This window comes from Cetorhinus maximus, chromosome 2, assembly GCF_964194155.1.
Source record: "Cetorhinus maximus chromosome 2, sCetMax3.hap1.1, whole genome shotgun sequence".
In the NCBI taxonomy this organism is placed as follows: domain Eukaryota; kingdom Metazoa; phylum Chordata; class Chondrichthyes; order Lamniformes; family Cetorhinidae; genus Cetorhinus; species Cetorhinus maximus.
Window position 1 is genome coordinate 166,532,437 of NC_135880.1, and position 18,981 is coordinate 166,551,417.

General features: G+C 41.9%; 2 protein-coding genes across 2 annotated transcripts; one reads left to right on the forward strand and one right to left on the reverse strand.

Annotated features, from left to right (window-relative positions):
• Window positions 1-1,078: 1,078 nt before the first annotated feature.
• LOC144690746 (relaxin-3-like) lies at window positions 1,079-4,440 on the forward strand. The gene is made up of 2 exons (XM_078558543.1): window positions 1,079-1,262; window positions 3,884-4,440. Exons 1-2 carry the CDS (start codon window positions 1,079-1,081, stop codon window positions 4,228-4,230), a joined length of 531 nt encoding a protein of 176 aa, XP_078414669.1. The 3' UTR covers window positions 4,231-4,440.
• A 6,268-nt stretch (window positions 4,441-10,708) lies between these two features.
• On the reverse strand, window positions 10,709-14,734 carry LOC144690756 (relaxin-3-like). Its single transcript, XM_078558556.1, has 2 exons — window positions 14,457-14,734; window positions 10,709-11,055 (listed from the first exon to the last, which is right to left on the reverse strand). The coding sequence occupies exons 1-2, from the start codon at window positions 14,638-14,640 to the stop codon at window positions 10,709-10,711; spliced, it is 531 nt and encodes a 176-aa protein (XP_078414682.1). The 5' UTR covers window positions 14,641-14,734.
• Between the last annotated feature and the right edge of the window lie 4,247 nt (window positions 14,735-18,981).

Here is an 18,981-nt window from a genome sequence, read left to right on the forward strand (position 1 = left end):
TGGAATAGAGAACTGCAGGCATATAACACATTTTTAAAATTAAGGAGAGTTTTTTTCAGAGTGAACATTTGCTCTGATTAGGGAGCCAGTGATAAGAGAGTCATCAATTTAAAATTGTCAATGAGAATGGGGAGACAGGTTAGAGACTACTGTATAATTTAAGGGGAACAATATATATATGAAACAGAGACACATACAGAGTTATGGGGGGAGTTGTGCACTGGGATTAGCTGGGGACTGTTGGAGCAGAGAGTGGAAGCCGATGATGATATTGAATGGTGGAGGAGACTGGGCGCCGATCTGGTGTAGATTTGCTCCTGTTTCTTTAAAGTCAGTTTTTGTTTTTGCTCCTGTTTCTTAATGCTCTTATATTCTCATGTAAAGCTGGAATAGACACAGTGGACCAAATAGCATTAATAAGTACCAACTTAAAGCACAATTACCAACAGTCACATCGTTAAAAAGGCCACTAGCAGATTGACAACAAATGGTTAAACCACAATATAGAAAATCAATTTTAGTGATAACAGATTCATAGGGAGGGAAACAGAACAGGGAGAACAATGAGAGAGCAATGGGAAAAACAGTCCAAATAAAGGTTTTGCCCAAGAGCTGAGACTAAGATGAAAGCTGAGGAGTCTGCCATGAGGAAATTGAGGGAAAAAATGTAGTGGAAAATATTTAACGTGAGCTAAACATTTCAAAGAAGTTCGATTAAAACTATGGACAAAAGTGTTAAATGAAAACCAGAAAAAAATGACAATGTGTATGAAGGATGAGAGGAGATAAATGTATTGCTGATCGATGCACTTATTCAATCATTCCACAAATTGTAAATGTAATAAGGATCCAGGGGGAGTGTCTCAACTGAAACGGCGCAAGAATCTCCAAGGGAAAGAGGTGGGACAAGTGATTTAAAAAAAAAGAGCTGCGATGAGTCAGAGCAAAGGAGTAAAAACAGTATATAAAGGGAGAGAGATCAGGCATACAGAAAACCACAGGGAGAGAGTCAGAGCAATATAGACATCTCACCAAAAGCCTGAGTACCAGTGAGGGAGGGAAACACTCGTGAGCTGAGATGAAGTGTCTAGTGTGTGTCCTGGTAATCAACCTGCTCCTCACCTCCTTTCCCACTCCTATCTTATCCCTGTCTTTAAGGAGTGCGGAATCGACAATCAAATTGTGCGGTCGGGAGTTCATCCGAGCCATCATCTATACCTGTGGGGGTTCTCGTTGGAAGAGGCTCCTCGATAACCAGAACGGTGAGTATTCAAAAAACAATCTCCCTTTGCTATGCCCCTGTCCAGGAAGTTGGCCGTTTTAGCATCATTGCAATCGAGATGTCTTAATGCTATTTATCGAGTCTCTCATTGAGTTAATAATAGTGATACTAGTTAGGCTATTGCAACTGGAATCATCTTATTTATCTAACGGACCCAATCTTCAAAATGACAGCGAGTATGAAAATAGCGAATGAGAAAATGTTTATGCCAATTTTATTTGCGAATGGCTGTCCCTCTTGTGGGGACAATGTACCTGTTATAAGCATATTATTAACATATCTCATGATGTAAAGAGTGTGTGGACTGCTGCCGTGTGGACAAGGGTGAGTACACATGCTGGAAACACAGAAACAATGCTGGTAACTTCTAAAAGACAAGTTAACCTGAGGCTTGTTATCAGCACAGTTACTGTCAGGAGGGGACAGCTGACTTTCAATAGCTGCCTGGCCTGATATTCATTTCCAGGACTGTCAGTTCTTATTTCAGATTCTACAGCATTGATGAGGGCTTTCTGGGTGGGGAGAGTTGGGTGCAGTCCTGTCAGTCAGCAGTGACTGTTTATTTGGAGTCACATCATTTACCACAGAGCAAGGTTTCCTTGTTCATGGTGCAGGACTTTTCCTGGGTAAATCAATCAGCAAACGTCCTGATCACTTTATAGTGGAATCTGCTAGTGTTTTGACATGATAGTGGCATATATTAGTTTAGTGTGAACTTCATTTAGTAAATTCTACACATTTCCGATAAACATTTTAAAATAACAAAGCCTTATTGTTGCTTCACATTGTCACTATACTGCAGCTACTACCCACAGGATCGAACGCGGGAAGTGTGATGCGAAACTGAAGGCCAGAATTGGACCGCTGACTTTGAAGTAATGTCAGCAGATAAAATTCTGACAGCAAGGGTGACTCATTGCCAATACTGAAAAGATCCAATTCTCAGTTTGAGGAGTCATAGAGTACACTGCTAGGACCTGGTGAAATTCCACCTGACAGAGTTATACCACACCTGGAGTGCAGCTCAAACCTTCCAGGAATGGTTTCATAGCATGAAAGGAATGAAGCCATTCGTCCATCATGCGTGCGCTGGCTCTTTGAAAGAGTCCCTTCCCACTCCCATATGTAAACCTCTACGCTACATCAATTGTCTCACACCTGTTGCCTTTGATATACTGGAGATTTGGATGGGTCACCCAACTCCTGAGTTATACTTCCAGTTTCAAGGTGCTGTGTATCTATGTGTCTCTACAGATTCACAGAATGGTTACAGCACCGAAGAAGACACATTCAAAGTGTGAAAATAATACAGTTAAAGACAGATCTGTAATTCGAAAGAGGAATCTGAATGGCCAATAGTGTGGAGATGTTAATATAAAATGGTATAAACTTGTAAACCACTGCTTTATTGCGCTAACAATTCCCCTTTCAGGCAGTGGGAGGAGAGGTGGGAAATGCTAGGAGAATAGTTCTATGATTAAGCTGCTGGTAGAACAGTGAGTGTACGCATGTAGAAAGGTGGAAAGAGAATATCACCCACCTGACAACATTCCAGCATGTCAGCCCTGAACATTGAGAATGGTGACTGATAATGCAATCCCTGATCCATAGTGATTACAATGCAGCAAATTTAATATTGGTAATTATCAATGTTCTACTTCCATCAAACAGCACTGGCATCACCACAGATGTTGTCAGACCTGGTGAGTTTTTCCAAAATTTTCTGTTTTTATTTCAGATTTCCAGCATCTGCAGAATTTTGCTTTTAGCACTGGGATGGTATCAGTTTATCTAAGTTCTTTTCTGCTTTATTTTCTTTCCCATTCAGGATCCTGGCAATAATAGGAAGGAATGGTTTGAGATATTTGAAGGACTAGGCTGAAAAAAGGCAACAAACTGGATTGGAAAATTTGTTGAGACAAAGAAATTTCTGGTATAGATCCAGAAGCTGAAGTGCACGACCTGAATGCCAGGATTAGTGACTGACTCCCATTCAGCAGGCAGCGACTAGAAACAGTTTGACTGTATCTAATGCAGTAAAAAAAAGCAGAATTTTCACCTGTCAAGCAGGGGTTCAAACCTTTTAAATCAAAAGTACAAATACAAAGTTCCCATTGGCAGGGGTGGGGATAGTCAGGGAATGATGAGGAGCAAAGAAAGGGCTACCTTCTAAGATTAAGAATATATTTACTTGCCAATAGACTGCAATGTTTATCCAAAGATGTGTTAGAATGGATAGACTCTCTCATGAAGTTGCTCCTCTTGAGAATTGGTGTTCCATTGACCGGAATTTAACCAATTTTCTATCACAGCTGCAGAGTAACACAATTGTTTAACCAAACATTGATGGTCACTTAGAGATGGTTGTCAATTATTTCTCTGACTATACAGCAATGTACATTTAATCGACTATATTTGTGTAGTCAAAATACAATGCAGCGCAATTAAGCAAGTGACTTTTGAGACTCCAAGGGCCATTGCTCTGCCCTAGTCAGAGGAGAGGAGGAGATGGCCATCTACTACCAGGACCGAGTGAACAATATAACTTCAATTTCATTAATCTGGTACATAGTCACAGGTGCAATTGTATTCCTGTTTTAGATCCCTTCCAGACCTCAGCTGATAAAGACGACTTCAAGGAGATGGACAGCATGAAGAATCTTCAGAGAATGTTTGGCAATGACAGGAACCAAGAAGTTGAGCTATCTTTTGTGGAGCAAGCGATCGACGAGTATTACAACCAGCACAATCAGATACCGGAGGATTTCATTGAGTACCTCCGCCAGATTGATGGAGGCAGCAATAACGACCCCGCATCTGCATTATCACAGATGCAGCATCTACCCTGGGCCAGATCCTTCAGGAAGAAAAGGGCAACAAAACCAGGATTGTCAAGCAAATGCTGCTATAACGGCTGCACCAAAAAAGATATCAGCGTTCTTTGCTGAAAACTATACATCTCTATAGATTATTCTATACACATGGACTCTGCTTCAGTGAGATTTTAAACCATGTAGTCTATTAAACATCTCACAAACATGGAATAAGGCAAACGTAATTTACCTGTAACTTCTCGTATGGTCTATGTGACAGGCTTGTGTTCTTCATGCTGAATCTCTTCAAACCAATTAAATAAAATGCAGCTGTAAAGGTTTCAACTCAATTTCTCAAGACAATTGTTTTTTTTTGTGAATAGTTTATTTAATTCATTCAAAATATTGAAACTTATTTCCCACTGAACACTGCCCACTAACACCTATGCACAAACTCTAAAAATGAGATTCTAAAACTATCTAATCTTGGCAAATTTAGTGTGTATTTATGAATCCAGATTTAACATTTAACATAAGTGAAACCATATTAGCTGGAACAGTAAAGTATAATTTGTAATGACTTCCTCCTGATAGGCAAGATCTGATTCAGGTGCTCCTCCTTTACAACAACAATAGCTCGGATTTATATAGCACCTTTAATAAATTTAAAGGCATCATCAAACAACATGCTAAATGGGTTTAACTATTATTTAGCCACAAAGGTGCTCCTGTGTGAGAGGAACAATACAAAATATAAGCTAAAAACAATCATGTTATTAATTTCCAATGCATCCAATAATGCTGAACCCAATGAAGGCACTACAATTATCAGATACGCGTTTTCTAAAGCAAGATAAAATTATATAGGCTGAAAGCAGGTTTCATCACAAAAGCTTAATGCTCAGACTAAAATTAAAGCTTTGTTGTAGCATGATAGGGCGATTAAACTTATTATTCATATTCAGCAAATTCTCATGTAAACACGAAGAAAGACCTGAAAAATCGGGGCTGTGTTTAGAACAGCTGAGTAAGTGTGATTTGATAAAGGTGTATGAAATTATGAAAGGATACAACACAATAGATGAAACAACAGTTGATCTGTTCTGATTGAGAGATCTAGAATAAGGAAGCATAGCAATGGGAATAAAATGGAGTTTAGCACAGGGTATAGGATAATGTTTTTTGCACAGTGTGTTACAAGATTGTGGAATGCACTACCAAAGTAACAACACCCAGCTCTACCTTACCTCCACCTCTTATGACCCCTTCACTGTCTCTAACTTGTCACACTGTAAATTTCTTTCAAGTATTAAGAAAGCCGACACCATTGTCTTTGGTCACTGCCACAAACTCTAGGCCAAAGTCAACATCTTGCTTCCTGGCAAATGTTGCGGATTGAACAACACCTTGGCGGTGTATCTAGCCCCGAGATGAGATTCTGACCGGATGTCTTTTCTAACACCAAAACTGCATAGGTCCAATACCGTAACAACGACCTCTACCCCTGCCTCAGCTATTTGCTGCAGAAACTCTCATCCATGTTATAGTTACCTTAGACCTGACTCCCCAGTGTTCTCCTGCCTGGTCCCTTCTTCCACTCTCCATAAACTTCAGCTCGTCCATGTTCTTCTGCCTGCATCCTAATTTGAACCAAGTCCCGTTTACCAAATACCACTGTCCTTGCGACCCTACATTGACTCCATTTGCAGCAAGGCCTTCATTTTAAAATCCACATCCTAGTTTTCGAACCTCTTCATGATCTCGTCGATCCCTATCTCTGTAACCTCCTCCAGCCCTACGACCCTCTGAGAGTAAGCTGAAATTTCCATTGGTCTGGTACTCTCACTGTATCATACCCCAAAATAGCACAAACATTTCTGTTGGCAGAGAAATTATTTTTCACTGACAACAGGAACTTATTTTCATACAGTGCCTAAAGGCACCACAGTATTGCAAGTGCTTCACAATGACATGCATTCCTGAGTAGAATTAGGAGGGAAAATTGAGGAAAGAACTGAAAGCATGTTTGATGAGGTAGATTTCTGGGATGTTTTTCAAAGCGGAGAAAGAGTTTCAGAGTTTGGACCCAGGTAGGAGAATGGAGAGTGTGAGCAAGGTGAATAGGATAGAATTAAAACAAACAATGTGAGACCACTTCCAAAAGCTTGCACTTCAGTCCATATAGAAAGCCATAATTTAAAAGCACCTACTTAAGTTTTAAATACGACAATACAAAAATTGTCTGCCTGATTGATAATGAGGAAGAAAGTTGTAGTTTGGAGATTATCAGGAACTAGGAACTAAATTAAAGAACAGGTCCTTAAGGGTTATAATCTCTGGATTACTACCCGAGCCACGTGCAAATTGGCAGAGGGACGCGAGAATAAGGAAAGTAAACACATGGCTAAAGGAGTGGTGCGGGAAAGAGGGGTTCCATTTCGTGGGGCACTGGCATCAGTATTGGAACAGGAGGGATCTGTACCGTTGGGACGGTCTCCACCTGAACCAATCTGGGACCAATGTTCTAGCGAAAAGGGTAAATAGGTTGGTCAACAGGACTTTAAAATAGAAATTGGAGGGGGGAGAGAAGGGTAAAACTCCAAGAAGTATGACTAATGGGAAACAAAGCAGCAGGTTAGTGTGTGGAGGGGTGGATTCAACTTCATGGAAAATTATGAAAAAACTGAAAAGAAAAGAGAGCCCAGGAGAGGCTATTAAAGTCTCCAGAACACAAAATAGGACAGAGTGTTTGGAAAGGGCTAGGAATCTAACTTCAAGCACAGCAGATAAAGGGACAACAATGAGAAAGGGGACGGGAAATACAGAACTGAAGGCGTTGTATCTGAATGCACACAATATACAAAATAAGGTAAATGAGCTTGTGGCGCAGATTGAAATTGGCAGGTATGATGTGGTGGGCATTACGGAGACATGGCTGCAAGGGGATCAGGACTGGGAGCTAAATATCCAAGGATAGACATCCTATAGAAAGGATAGGCAGGTTGGCAGATGGGGTGGAGTTGCTTTGTTAGTAAGAAATGAAATTAAATCGATAGCAAGAAATGATGTTGGGTCAGATGATGTAGAATCTGTGTGGGTAGAGTTGAGAAACTGCAAAGGTAATAAAAACATAATGGGAGTTATATACAGGCCTCCGAACAGTAGTCAGGATGTGGGGCACAAGATACACCAGGAGATAGAAAAGGTGTGTAAGAAAGGCAAGGTTACAGTGATCATGGGGGATTTCAATATGCAGGTAGACTGGGAAAATCAGGTTGGTAGTGGATCCCAAGAAAAGGAACTTGTGGAATGTCTACGAGATGGCTTTTTGGAGCAGCTTGTGGTGGAGCCCACTAGGGAACAGGCAATTCTAGATTTAGTGATGTGTAATGAGGCAGATTTGATAAGGGAGCTTAAGGTGAAGGAACCCTTAGGAGGAAGTGACCATAATATGTTAGAATTTGCCCTGCAATTTGAGAGGAAAAACCTGGAATCAGATGTAACAGTGTTACAGTTGAATAAAGACAACTACAGAGGCATGAGTGAGGAGCTGGCCAGAATTGACTGGGAGATGAGCCTAGCAGGAAAGACAGTGGAACAGCAATGGCAGGAGTTTCTGGGAGTAATTTGGGAGACACAGCAAAAATTCATCCCTAGGAAGAAGAAGCATACTAAAGGGAAGACGAGGCAACCATGGCTGACAAGGGAAGTCAGGGACAGCATAAAAAATAAAGAGAAAGCATACAATGCGGCGAAGAGCAGTGGGAAACCAGGGGATTGGGAAGCCTACAAAGACCAACAGAGGACAACTAAAAAAGAAATAAGGAGGGAGAAGATTAAATATGAGGGTAAACTAGCCAGTAATATAAAAGAAGATTGCAAGAGTTTTTTTAGATATATAAAGGGTAAGAGAGAGGCAAAAGTGGACATTGGGCCGCTGGAAAATGACCCTGGAGAAGTAGTAGTGGGGAACAAAGAAATGGCGGAGGAACTGATTAGTTACTTAGTGTCAGCCTTCACAGTGGAAGACACGAGTAGCATTCCCAAAGTTCAAGAGAGTCAGAGGGCAGAAGTGAGTATGGTGGCCATTACCAAGGAGAAGGTGCTAGGAAAACTGAAAGTTCTGAAGGTTGATAAATCACCTGGACCAGATGGATTACACCCCAGAGTTCTGAAGGAGATAGCTGAAGAGAGAAGGCAGTCAGGCAAAAAATGGGAAATTACAGGCCGATTAGCCTGATGTCGGTCGTTGGTAAGATTTTAGAGTCCATTATTAAGGACGAGATTTCAGAATACTTGGAAGTGCATGGTAAAATCGGGCAAAGTCTGCTTGGTTTCATCAAGGGGAGGTCATGCCTGACAAATCTGTTAGAATTCTTTGAGGAGGTAACAAGTAGGTTAGACAAAGGCCAGCCAATGGATGTTATCTACTTGGACTTCCAGAAGGCCTTTGACAAGGTGCCACACAGGAGGCTGCTCAGTAAGATAAGAGCCCATGGTGTTAGAGGCAAGGTACTAGCATGGATAGAAGATTGGCTGTCTGGCAGGAGGCAGAGAGTGGGGATAAGGGGGTCCTTCTCAGGATGGCGGCCAGTGACTAGTGTAGTTCCGCAGGGGTCAGTGTTGGGACCACAACTTTTCACTTTATACATTAATGATCTAGATGAAGGAACTGAGGGCATCCTGGCTAAGTTTGCAGATGATACAAAGATAGGTGGATGGACAGATAGTATTGAGGAGGTGGGGAGGCTGCAGAAGGATTTGAACAGGTTAGGAGAATGGGCAAAGAAGTGGCAGATGGAGTACAACGTGGGGAAGTGTGTGGTCATGCACTTTGGTAGGAAGAATAGAGGCATGGACTATTTTCCAAAATGGGGAGAGAATTCAGAAATCTGGAGTGCAAAGTGTCTTGGGAGTCCTAGTCCAAGATTCTCTTAATGTTAACTTGTAGGTTGAGTTGGTAGTTAGGAAGGCAAATGCAATGTTGGCATATATTTCGAGAGGACTAGAATATAAAAGCAGGGATGTGCTGCTGAGGCTTTATAAGGCTCTGGTCAGACCACATTTAGAATATTGTGAGCAATTTTGGGCCCCGTATCTCAGGAAGGATGTGCTGGCCCTTGAGAGGGTCCAGATGAGATTCACGAGAACGATCCCAGGAATGAAAGGCTTAACATATGAGGAACGTTTGAGGACCCTGGGTCTATACTCGATGGAGTTTAGAAGGATAAGGGGGGATCTGATTGAAACTTACAGAATACTGAAAGGCCTGGATAGAGTGGACGTGGGGAAGATGTTTCCATTAGTAGGAGAGACTAGGACCCGAGGGCACAGCCTCAGAGTAAAGGGAAGACCTTTTAGAACAGAGATGAGGAGAAACTTCTTTAGCCAGAGAGTGGTGAATCTATGGAATTCATTGCCACAGAATGCTGTGGAGGCCAGGTCATTGAGTGATTTAAGACCGAGATAGATAGGTCTTGATTGGTAAGGGGATCAAAGGTTATGGGGAGAAGGCGGGAGAATGGGGTTGAGAAACTTATCAGCCGTGATTGAATGACGGAGCAGACTCAATGGGCCGATTGGCCTAATTTCTGCTCCTATGTCTTATGGTCTTATGGATTGCTGAAAGATATCAATGGACTAGTTCAAGTGAGCAGAAACGTGGCAAATATAATTTAATCCAAAGCAGCATGAGGGGCTCTTCATCCTTTGAGGCAAAGATGTCCATGTTCATCATCTGGAGTGTTTGGTAGGGATCCCGTTGGTACGTTGGTGACTGCTAAGGCCGATCTGCACCCAGAAGGCTCTGCTGAAAATGATAGCTGGAATCCAATGGTTAAACTATGATGAGAGATTAAACAAACTAGGGAGGTTGTACTCCATGGAATTTAGAAGGTTAAGGGGTGATTTTATTAAAGTTCTCAAGATATTGAGGGGAGTAGATAGAGCAGTTTGTGAGAAACTATCCCCACTAGTTGGGAAGCCTAGGCCTAGGGGGCATAATCAAAAATTTAGAGCCAGGTCTTCTAGGAGTGTAAAGGATGGTGGAGCTTTGGACCTCTATTCTGCAAATGGCAACTGAAGCTATTCTAATTGTTAATTTTAAAACTGAGATCGATAGATTTTTTGCTGGTCAAAGGTATTAAGGGATATAGGGCAAAGGCAAGTATATGGAGTTAGGTTATTGATCACCCTAACCATTAAATAGCAGAATGGGGTTAAGGGGCTAAATGGCCTATTATTGATCTTATGTTCCTACATTCCTAACGTGAATTCACTGACCTTGACCATTCTTAATGATATTTGAACTCCTTGACACTAGCCTCATAACTGTGACCGTGCAGCTATCTGCTTCCCTGCCTCCCCTCCCTAAATAGGACGGAATTCATGCATCACATTCCCCATAAACAGAATGAAACAGGAAGAGACTGCAGTAGACTTTGCCTGCATTATCTACCTCAGATTCCAAGGCCATAGAATGGACTCACATTGCATTTCACACTCCTTATCACCAGTCTGACATATTTCTCTTCTGAAAGGGATACCACTCCCTAAATATAGCTTGTTTGAGGCCGTAGGCTGTCATGTAGAGTTGTGGCTGGTTTCTTGGTTTTCAGCAAAGAACGCTGATATCTTTTTTGGTGCAGCCGTAAAAGCAGCATTTGTTTGACAACCCTGGTGATGTTGTCCTTTTCTTCCTGAAGGATCTGGCCCAGGGTAGGTGCTGCATCCGTGATGATGCAGATGCGGGGTTGTTATTGCTGCCTCCATAAATCTGGCGGAGGTACTCAATGAAATCCTCCGGTATCTGATTTTGCTGGTTGTAATACTCGTCGATCACTTGCTCCACAAAAGATGGCTCAACTTCTTGGTTCCTGTCAATGCCAAACATTCTCTGAAGATTCCTCATGCTGTCCATCTCCTTGAAGTTGTCTTTATCAGCTGAGGTCTGGAAGGGATCTAAAACAGGAATACAATTCCATCTGTGAATATGTGCCAGATTAATGAAATTGAAGTTATATTGTTCACTCTGTCCTGGTTGTATATGGCCATCTCCTCCTTTCCTCTGTCTAGGGCAGAGAAACAGCCCTTGGACTTTCAAAAGTCACTTGCTTAATTGGGCTGTATTGTGTTTTGACTACACAAATATAGTCGATTAAATGTACATTGCTGTATAGTCAGAGAAATAATTGACAGCCATCTCTAAGTGACCATCAATGTTTAGTTAAACAATTGTGTTACACTGCAGTTGCGATAGAAAATTGGTTAAACTCCAGTCAATGGAACACCAATTCTCAAGAGGAGCAACATCATGAGAGAGTCTATCCATTCAAACACGTGTTTGGATAAACATTGCAGTCTATTGGCAAGTAAATATTTTCTAAATCTTAGAAGGTAGCCCTTTCTTTGCTCCCCGTCATTCCCTGACTATCCCCACCCCTGCCAATGGGAACTTTCATGTTTGTGGTTTTGATTTAAAAGGTTTGATCCCCTGCTTGACAGGTGAAAATTCTGCTTTTTTTTTACTGCATTAGATACAGTCAAACTGTTTCTAGTCGCTGCCTGCTGAATGGGAGTCAGTCACTAATCCTGGCATTCAGGTCGTGCACTTCAGCTTCTGGATCTATACCAGAAATTTCTTTGTCTCAACAAATTTTCCAATCCAGTTTGTTGCCTTTTTTCAGCCTAGTCCTTCAAATATCTCAATCCATTCCTTCCTATTATTGCCAGAATCCTGAATGGGAAAGAAAATAAAGCAGAAAAGAACTTAGATGAACTGATGCCATCCCAGTGCTAAAAGCAAAATTCTGCAGATGCCGGAAATCTGAAATAAAAACAGAAAATTTTGGAAAAACTCACCAGGTCTGACAACATCTGTGGTGATGTCAGTGCTGTTTGATGGAAGTAGAACATTGATAATTACCAATATTAAATTTGTTGCATTGTAATCACTATGGATCAGGGATTGCATTATCAGTCACCATTCTCAATGTTCAGGGCTGACATGCTGGAATGTTGTCAGGTGGGTGATATTCTCTTTCCACCTTTCTACATGCGTACACTCACTGTTCTACCAGCAGCTTAATCATAGAACTATTCTCCTAGCATTTCCCACCGCTCCTCCCACTGCCTCAAAGGGGAATTGTTAGCGCAATAAAGCAGTGGTTTACAAGTTTATAGCATTTTATATTAACATCTCCACATTATTGGCCGTTCAGATTCCTGTTTCGAATTACAGATCTGTCTTTAACTGTATTATTTTCACACTTTGAATGTGTCTTCTTCAGTGCTGTAACCATTCTGTGAATCTGTAGAGACACATAGATACACAGCACCTTGAAACTGGAAATATAACTCAGGAGTTGGGTGACCCATCCAACTCTCCAGTATATCAAAGGCAACAGGTGTGAGACAATTGATGTAGCGTAGAGGTTTACATATGGGAATGGGAGGGGACACTTTCAAAGAGCCATCACAAGCATGATGGGCGAATGGCTTCATTCCTTTCGTGCTATGAAACCATCCCTGGAAGGTTTGAGCTGCACTCCAGGTGTGGTATAACTCTGTCAGGTGGAATTTCACCAGGTCCTAGCAGTGTACTCTATGACTCCTCAAACTGAGAATTGGATCTTTTCAGTATTGGCAATGAGTCACCCTTGCTGTCAGAATTTTATCTGCTGACATTACTTCAAAGTCAGCGGTCCAATTCTGGCCTTCGGTTTCGAATCACACTTTCCGGGTTCGATCCTGTGGGTAGTAGCTGCAGTATAGTGACAATGTGAAGCAACAATAAGGCTTTGTAATTTTAAAATGTTTATCGGAAAGGTGTAGAATTTACTAATTGAAGTTCACACTAAACTAAAATATGCCGCTATCATGTCAACACACTCGCAGATTCCACTATAATGTGATCAGGACATTTGCTGATTGATTTACACAGGAAAAGTCCTGCACTATGATCAAGGAAACCTTGTTCTTTGGTAAATGATGTGACTCCAAATAAACAGTCACTGCTGACTGACAGGACTGCGCCCAACTCCACCCACCCAGAAAGCCCTCATCAATGCTGTAGAATCTGAAATAAGAACTGACAGTCCTGGAAATGAATATCAGGCTAGACAGCATTTGAAAGCCGAAATACCTGGAAAAACTCAGCAGGTCTAGCAGCTTCGGCAGAGAAGAGCAAAGTTGACGTTTCGAGTCCTCATGACCCTTCAACAGAACTAAGTAAAAATAGGAAAGTGGTGAAATATAAGCTGGTTTAAGGGCGTGGGGGTGGGGGGCAGTGTGTGGGGTGGGGGGAGGGTGGGGTTGTTGGGACAAGCAAGCAGTGAAAGGAGGAGATAACCAAAAGGTGTCACAGACAAAAGGACAAAGAGGTGTTGTAGGCGGTGATATTATCTAAAAGAATGTGCTAATAAAGAGTGGAAAGCAGGACAAGCAAGGTAGCTCTAGTGACAATTGTTTCCACAATTGTAGATCTTGAACTCCCTCCTCCATCCCCACTCCTTTCCGTTTCTTCTCCCTCCTTTTTGTTTTTTCCAATAATTTATATAGGTTTTTCTTTTCCTACCTATTTCCATTATTTTTAAATGTATTCCACCCATCGTTTATTTCACCCCACCCCCACTAGAGCTACCTCTTTGTTCTTTTGTCTGTGACATCTTTTGGTTATCTCCTCCTATCACTGCTTGCTTATCCCTACAACCCCAAGCCCCCCTTCTCCACCACCCCCACTTAAACCAGCTTATATTTCACCCCTTTCCTATTTTTACTTAGTTCTGTTGAAGGGTCATGAGGACATTTGCTCTGCTCCGCCGATGCTGCCAGACCTGCTGAGTTTTTCCAGGTATTTCTGTTTTTGTTTTGGATTTGCAGCATCCGCAGTTTTTTGTTTTTATAGCATTTGAAAGCCAGCTGTCCCCTCCTGACAGTAACTGTGCTGATAACAAGCCTCATGTTAACTTGTCTTTCAGAAGTTACTTGAGCCGCTCTGTTTCCAGCATTTGTACTCACCCTTGTCCACACGGCAGCAGTCCACACACTCTTTACATCATGAGATATGGTAATAATATGGTTATAACAGGTATATTGTCCCCACAAGAGGGACAGCCATTCGCAAATAAAATTGGCATAAACATTTTCTCATTCGCTATTTTCATACTCACTGTCATTTTGAAGATTGGGTCCGTTAGATAAATAAAATGATTCCAGTTGCAATAGCCTAACTAGTATCACTATTATTAACTCAATGAGAGACTCGATAAATAGCATTAAGACATCTCGATTGCAATGATGCTAAAACGGCCAACTTCCTGGACAGGGGCATAGCAAAGGGAGATTGTTTTTTGAATACTCACCGTTCTGGTTATCGAGGAGCCTCTTCCAACGAGAACCCCCACAGGTATAGATGATGGCTCGGATGAACTCCCGACCGCACACTTTGATTCCCGGTTCCGCACTCTTTAAAGACTGGGATAAGATAGGAGTGGGAAAGGAGGTGAGGAGCAGGTTGATTACCAGAACACACACTAGACACTTCATCTCAGCTCACGAGTGTTGAGCCTGGGCTTCTCTGTAAACCTCGCAGTAAGTGTTCCGCTCCCTCACTGGTACTCAGGCTTTTGGTGAGATGTCTATATTGTTTTGACTCTCTCCCTGTGGTCTTCTGTATGCCTGATCCCTCTCCCCTTATATACTGTTTTTACTCCTTTGCTCTGACTCATCGCAGCTCTTTTTTTTTTTAAATCACTTGTCCCACCTCTTTCCCTTGGAGATTCTTGCGCCGTTTCAGATGAGACACTCCCCCCGGATCCTTATCACATTTATAATTTGTGGAATGATTGAATATGTGCATCGATCAGCAATACATTTATCTCCTCTCATCCTTCATACACTTTGTCATTTTTTTCTGGTTTTCATTTAACACTTTTGTCCATAGTTTTAATCGAACTTCTTTGAAATGTTTAGCTCATGTTAAATATTTTCCACTACATTTTTTCCCTCAATTTCCTCATTGCAGACTCCTCAGCTTTCATCTTAGTCTCAGCTTTTGGGCTAAACTTTTATTCGGACTGTTTTTCCCATTGCTCTCTCATTGTTCTCCCTGTTCTGTTTCCCTCCCTATGAATCTGTTATCACTAAAATTGATTTTCTATATTGTGGTTTAACCATTTGTTGTCAATCTGCTAGTGGCCTTTTTAACCATGTGACTGTTGGTAAATGTGCTTTAATTGGTACTTATTAATACTATTTGGTCCACTGTGTCCATTTCAGCTTTACATGAGAATATAAGAGCATTAAGAAACAGGAGCAAGAACAAAAACTGACTTTTAAGAAACAGGAGCAGTTCTACACCAGATTGGCACCCAGTCTCCTCCACCATTCAATACAATCATGACCGATCTTTGGCTTCAACTCTCTGCTCCAACAGTCCCCAGCTAATCCCAGTGCACAACTCCCCCCATAACTCTGTATGTGTCTCTGTTTCATATATATATATATATCACATTGTTCCCCTTAAATTATACAGTGGTCTCTAACCTGTCTCTCCATTCTCATTGACAATTTTAAAATGATGACTCTCTTATCACTAATCAGAGCAAATGTTCACTCTAAAAAAAACTCTCCTTAATTTTAAAAATGTGTTATATGCCTGCAGTTCTCTATTCCATCAGCAGCAGGCTCTGTACCACAAATCTCTCCTCATAGTTTCTATGCCTGTCATTGTGCGGTTGTATCGATGCTGCATATTCTCAATGACTTTAACATCCTTGAAATAAGAGGGCAGTCAAAACTCTACTCAGTACTCTGTGACATAAATAATGCTAGTAGAAATTTATTATTATTTGTTCTTGTACTCAATGCTATTTATAAAATCCGAAGGACTGTTGGCATTTTTGTGGCTTTATTTATCTTTATTTGCACTTTCGTGTCCTGAAACCTACTGGAAAGTTTTAATATGGATGAGCAGGTGGGATTGGAGCAGGTAATGGGCACTATGGATGTTAAATGGACAAAAATTCTGAGTGAATCAGGAAGCCTTGCTTCCCAGTTCCGGCTGGGAAGCAAGGGGCAGGCAGCTGATCCACTCTGAGGAGGTGCATTGGCATTTTCAACATGTTAATGAGGCTGGCAGTCTCATATTTGCAGGTTTGGCTGTGGCCGACTGGGTTTCCCAGGCCTTGGGAATGCAAATGCTGCACCAAGGCGAGGATGGCCACATGGAGAAGGCAAGTGCCTTTGCAGCTGTCCTTGTGGGCCAGGAGGAGCAGAAATGCTTCCTCTCGCCCCCACAGTCACCCGCCCATTAGAATCCTCAAATGCCACACCCGGTCCCCTGGAATTGGACCTCCCTAGAATCAAAGTTAGACACCCTGGAAAGAGGGCTTGGGCCTAACTGGTCTTCACAGTGACCCCTGCATTCCTGGAAGGCAAGCCTGTCAGTCAGGCTGATTTCTGGGCAGGAAATCTGTCTGGACTGATTTGTTGCACCCATCAAGACCAGAAGTTAAAACTCCAAAGCATATGGAAAAACCCCGACTTCCAGATTTCATATATGCTAAAGGATTTCACCAATCCTCCCCTTCCTCCCCAGCCCACTCCCAATTCATTGCCAAGTAGAACGTGCACCTCCTAGGTCTCATTGTGAAGTGGGGTGAATTAAATTGAGAATTTAATGAAACATTTGCGAAAACTCCTGTAGCTATGGCACAAACACCTCATTGAGGCTAAATTCCACATTCCTGGTCTTTCTCACTCCACTGAGTCACGTGATTTGAGGTTAAACTCTCACTTGTCCACTCAAGCATAAAACGCAGTTTACAAAACAATTGGAAATTACATTCATTCAAAGAACAGTTGATCACATTGTTGTGTAACTAATTGGATTTCAACAGCCCACAAATAAGGCACCAAATAAACAGGTTTAAGCAACACAAATGAAGCAACTTACACTTCAAATGCAATGAAATAAACAAAAGATGGTGGAAAAGGTGTCAAGGTAAGTTGAAAACTGAAATCATCGAGGGCACATTCTCACCCTTTCTGCTGTTCTCCCCACTATCTCCAGGAGTTATTTGAGGCCTTTCCTGGTGAGACAAGTGGCAAAAATTCAATCCTCCTAAATAGATGAGGTGGAGGTTCAGGCTGGCTTGGGGTCTTTCTGCTCAAACACACAATGCTCACACAGCCCGAAAAAGGGATATTATTAAGGGGAAAAGGGTTGGCTGTGAGCCCTGCTTCAGTTAATGCCAGGCTATGAATGTAATCATCCGGAATAAGACAAAGGCCTTGTTTGCAAGTGGGCAACCATTCTGGAGAGGGATGGGAATTATTGATCCATTGTAAGAGGCAGGAAGGTGTTTGTAGATACGGTAAATCCTAAGAAAGCGCACTAGATGGTATGATTGATGAGAGTAGAGGGTATGGCAGTTGCCATTGCTATTCATAGAAAGGCAGTGGAAGGCACCACAATGGCCCTAATGGAGAATGTTGAGAGGTACCGGGGGCCTTGATTATGGAGGAAACAATCCTTGGGTAGCAGAAGGAGAGAGGGCAAGCAGAGCAAATGCAGAGGGGGTAAAGATCGGGTGGTATTTGTAGGAGGCAGAGGAGATAGAACTTGGAATGATGGGGTGAAGGGAGACAGGTGAGTGGAGCTCAGGAAGTGCCAGAGAAAGCTAATGGGAGTAGTCGGCTTGGGTCCAGAGCAGCAACCAAGGCAGACACACAGGTAAAAGTTGAACTATGCAAGCAGAGTAGAGATTTATGGCTTTTCATATGGATGAAAAGTGATTAATCAATTACTCCTGCTCTCAGGACTTGAGTGTGTAAGAAACTGGAGCCAAATGGCCATGAGGCAGCAGTGGAATGCACTTATAGGAAATGTCAGTATCTGCAGCCAACTGAACATCAAGAACAGGACCAATCAGTTTGGAGATGATGGGTGAAGAGATAGAAATAAGAACCACTGGAGGTGTTGATTAATCAGTTGGAGGTGTTGATTAATCACTTAAGGCCAGATTGAAATTAGGAAGCCCAGTAGATTCAGGAGATATTTTGGAGTTTAATTTCCATCTACTGAGTGGCTGATATAAAGATATGGGTGAATCCAGGATGCAGCAAAAGAGTATAATGTAATTGAAGAAAAGTATAGGAATGAGAAACTGCAAAGATTGGGAATACAAAGAAGGTGAAAAGACATTCAGAGACCATAGGGAGGAGGAAGATGGTCCAAGGAACAAGTACAAAATACAAAGAGCAGCAGATTGAAGAGAACAGGTGGGGCCAGCCTTAAGGGTAAATAGCACCTAACAGTGCTTTAGATAGAGCAGGCTCAGAGACAGTGAAAGTTGAGCTTTATGGAGGTGTAGAACAGGAAGTAAAAAGGAAGGCAGCAGTGAGTTTAAGTTCCCAAAAAGAGAATTATCACAACACAAACAGCTTGCCTCTTCTTCAGCTGTGTTGGCATCACAGACTAGCATCTGTATACCACCAACATTTGTAAAGGAACACAGTTAACAATGTGATAACAGCCACATAACCAATTTTTTCTTGTGTGATGTAAACTGAGGGACAGACATTAGCCAGGACACCAGGGATTACTTCCATACTCTTACTTTGGAATAGCACAATGGGAATGTTTATATCCCTGAACTGGGACCTTAGTTTAACAGTTTGACTGAAAGACAGCAGCTCCAAGTATACAGCCATTCCTCATTGCTGCACTGGAGCATCAGCCTTGATTTTTACACACTCAAGTCCTGAGAGCAGGATTTGAACCTCGAGCCTTATGGCTCAGAGGTACAAGTGCTACCAGCTGAGCCACATCTAACACCTCCTTACCTTTTAGTCTTTAAACTCTGTGAACAAAATTTTTTGTGA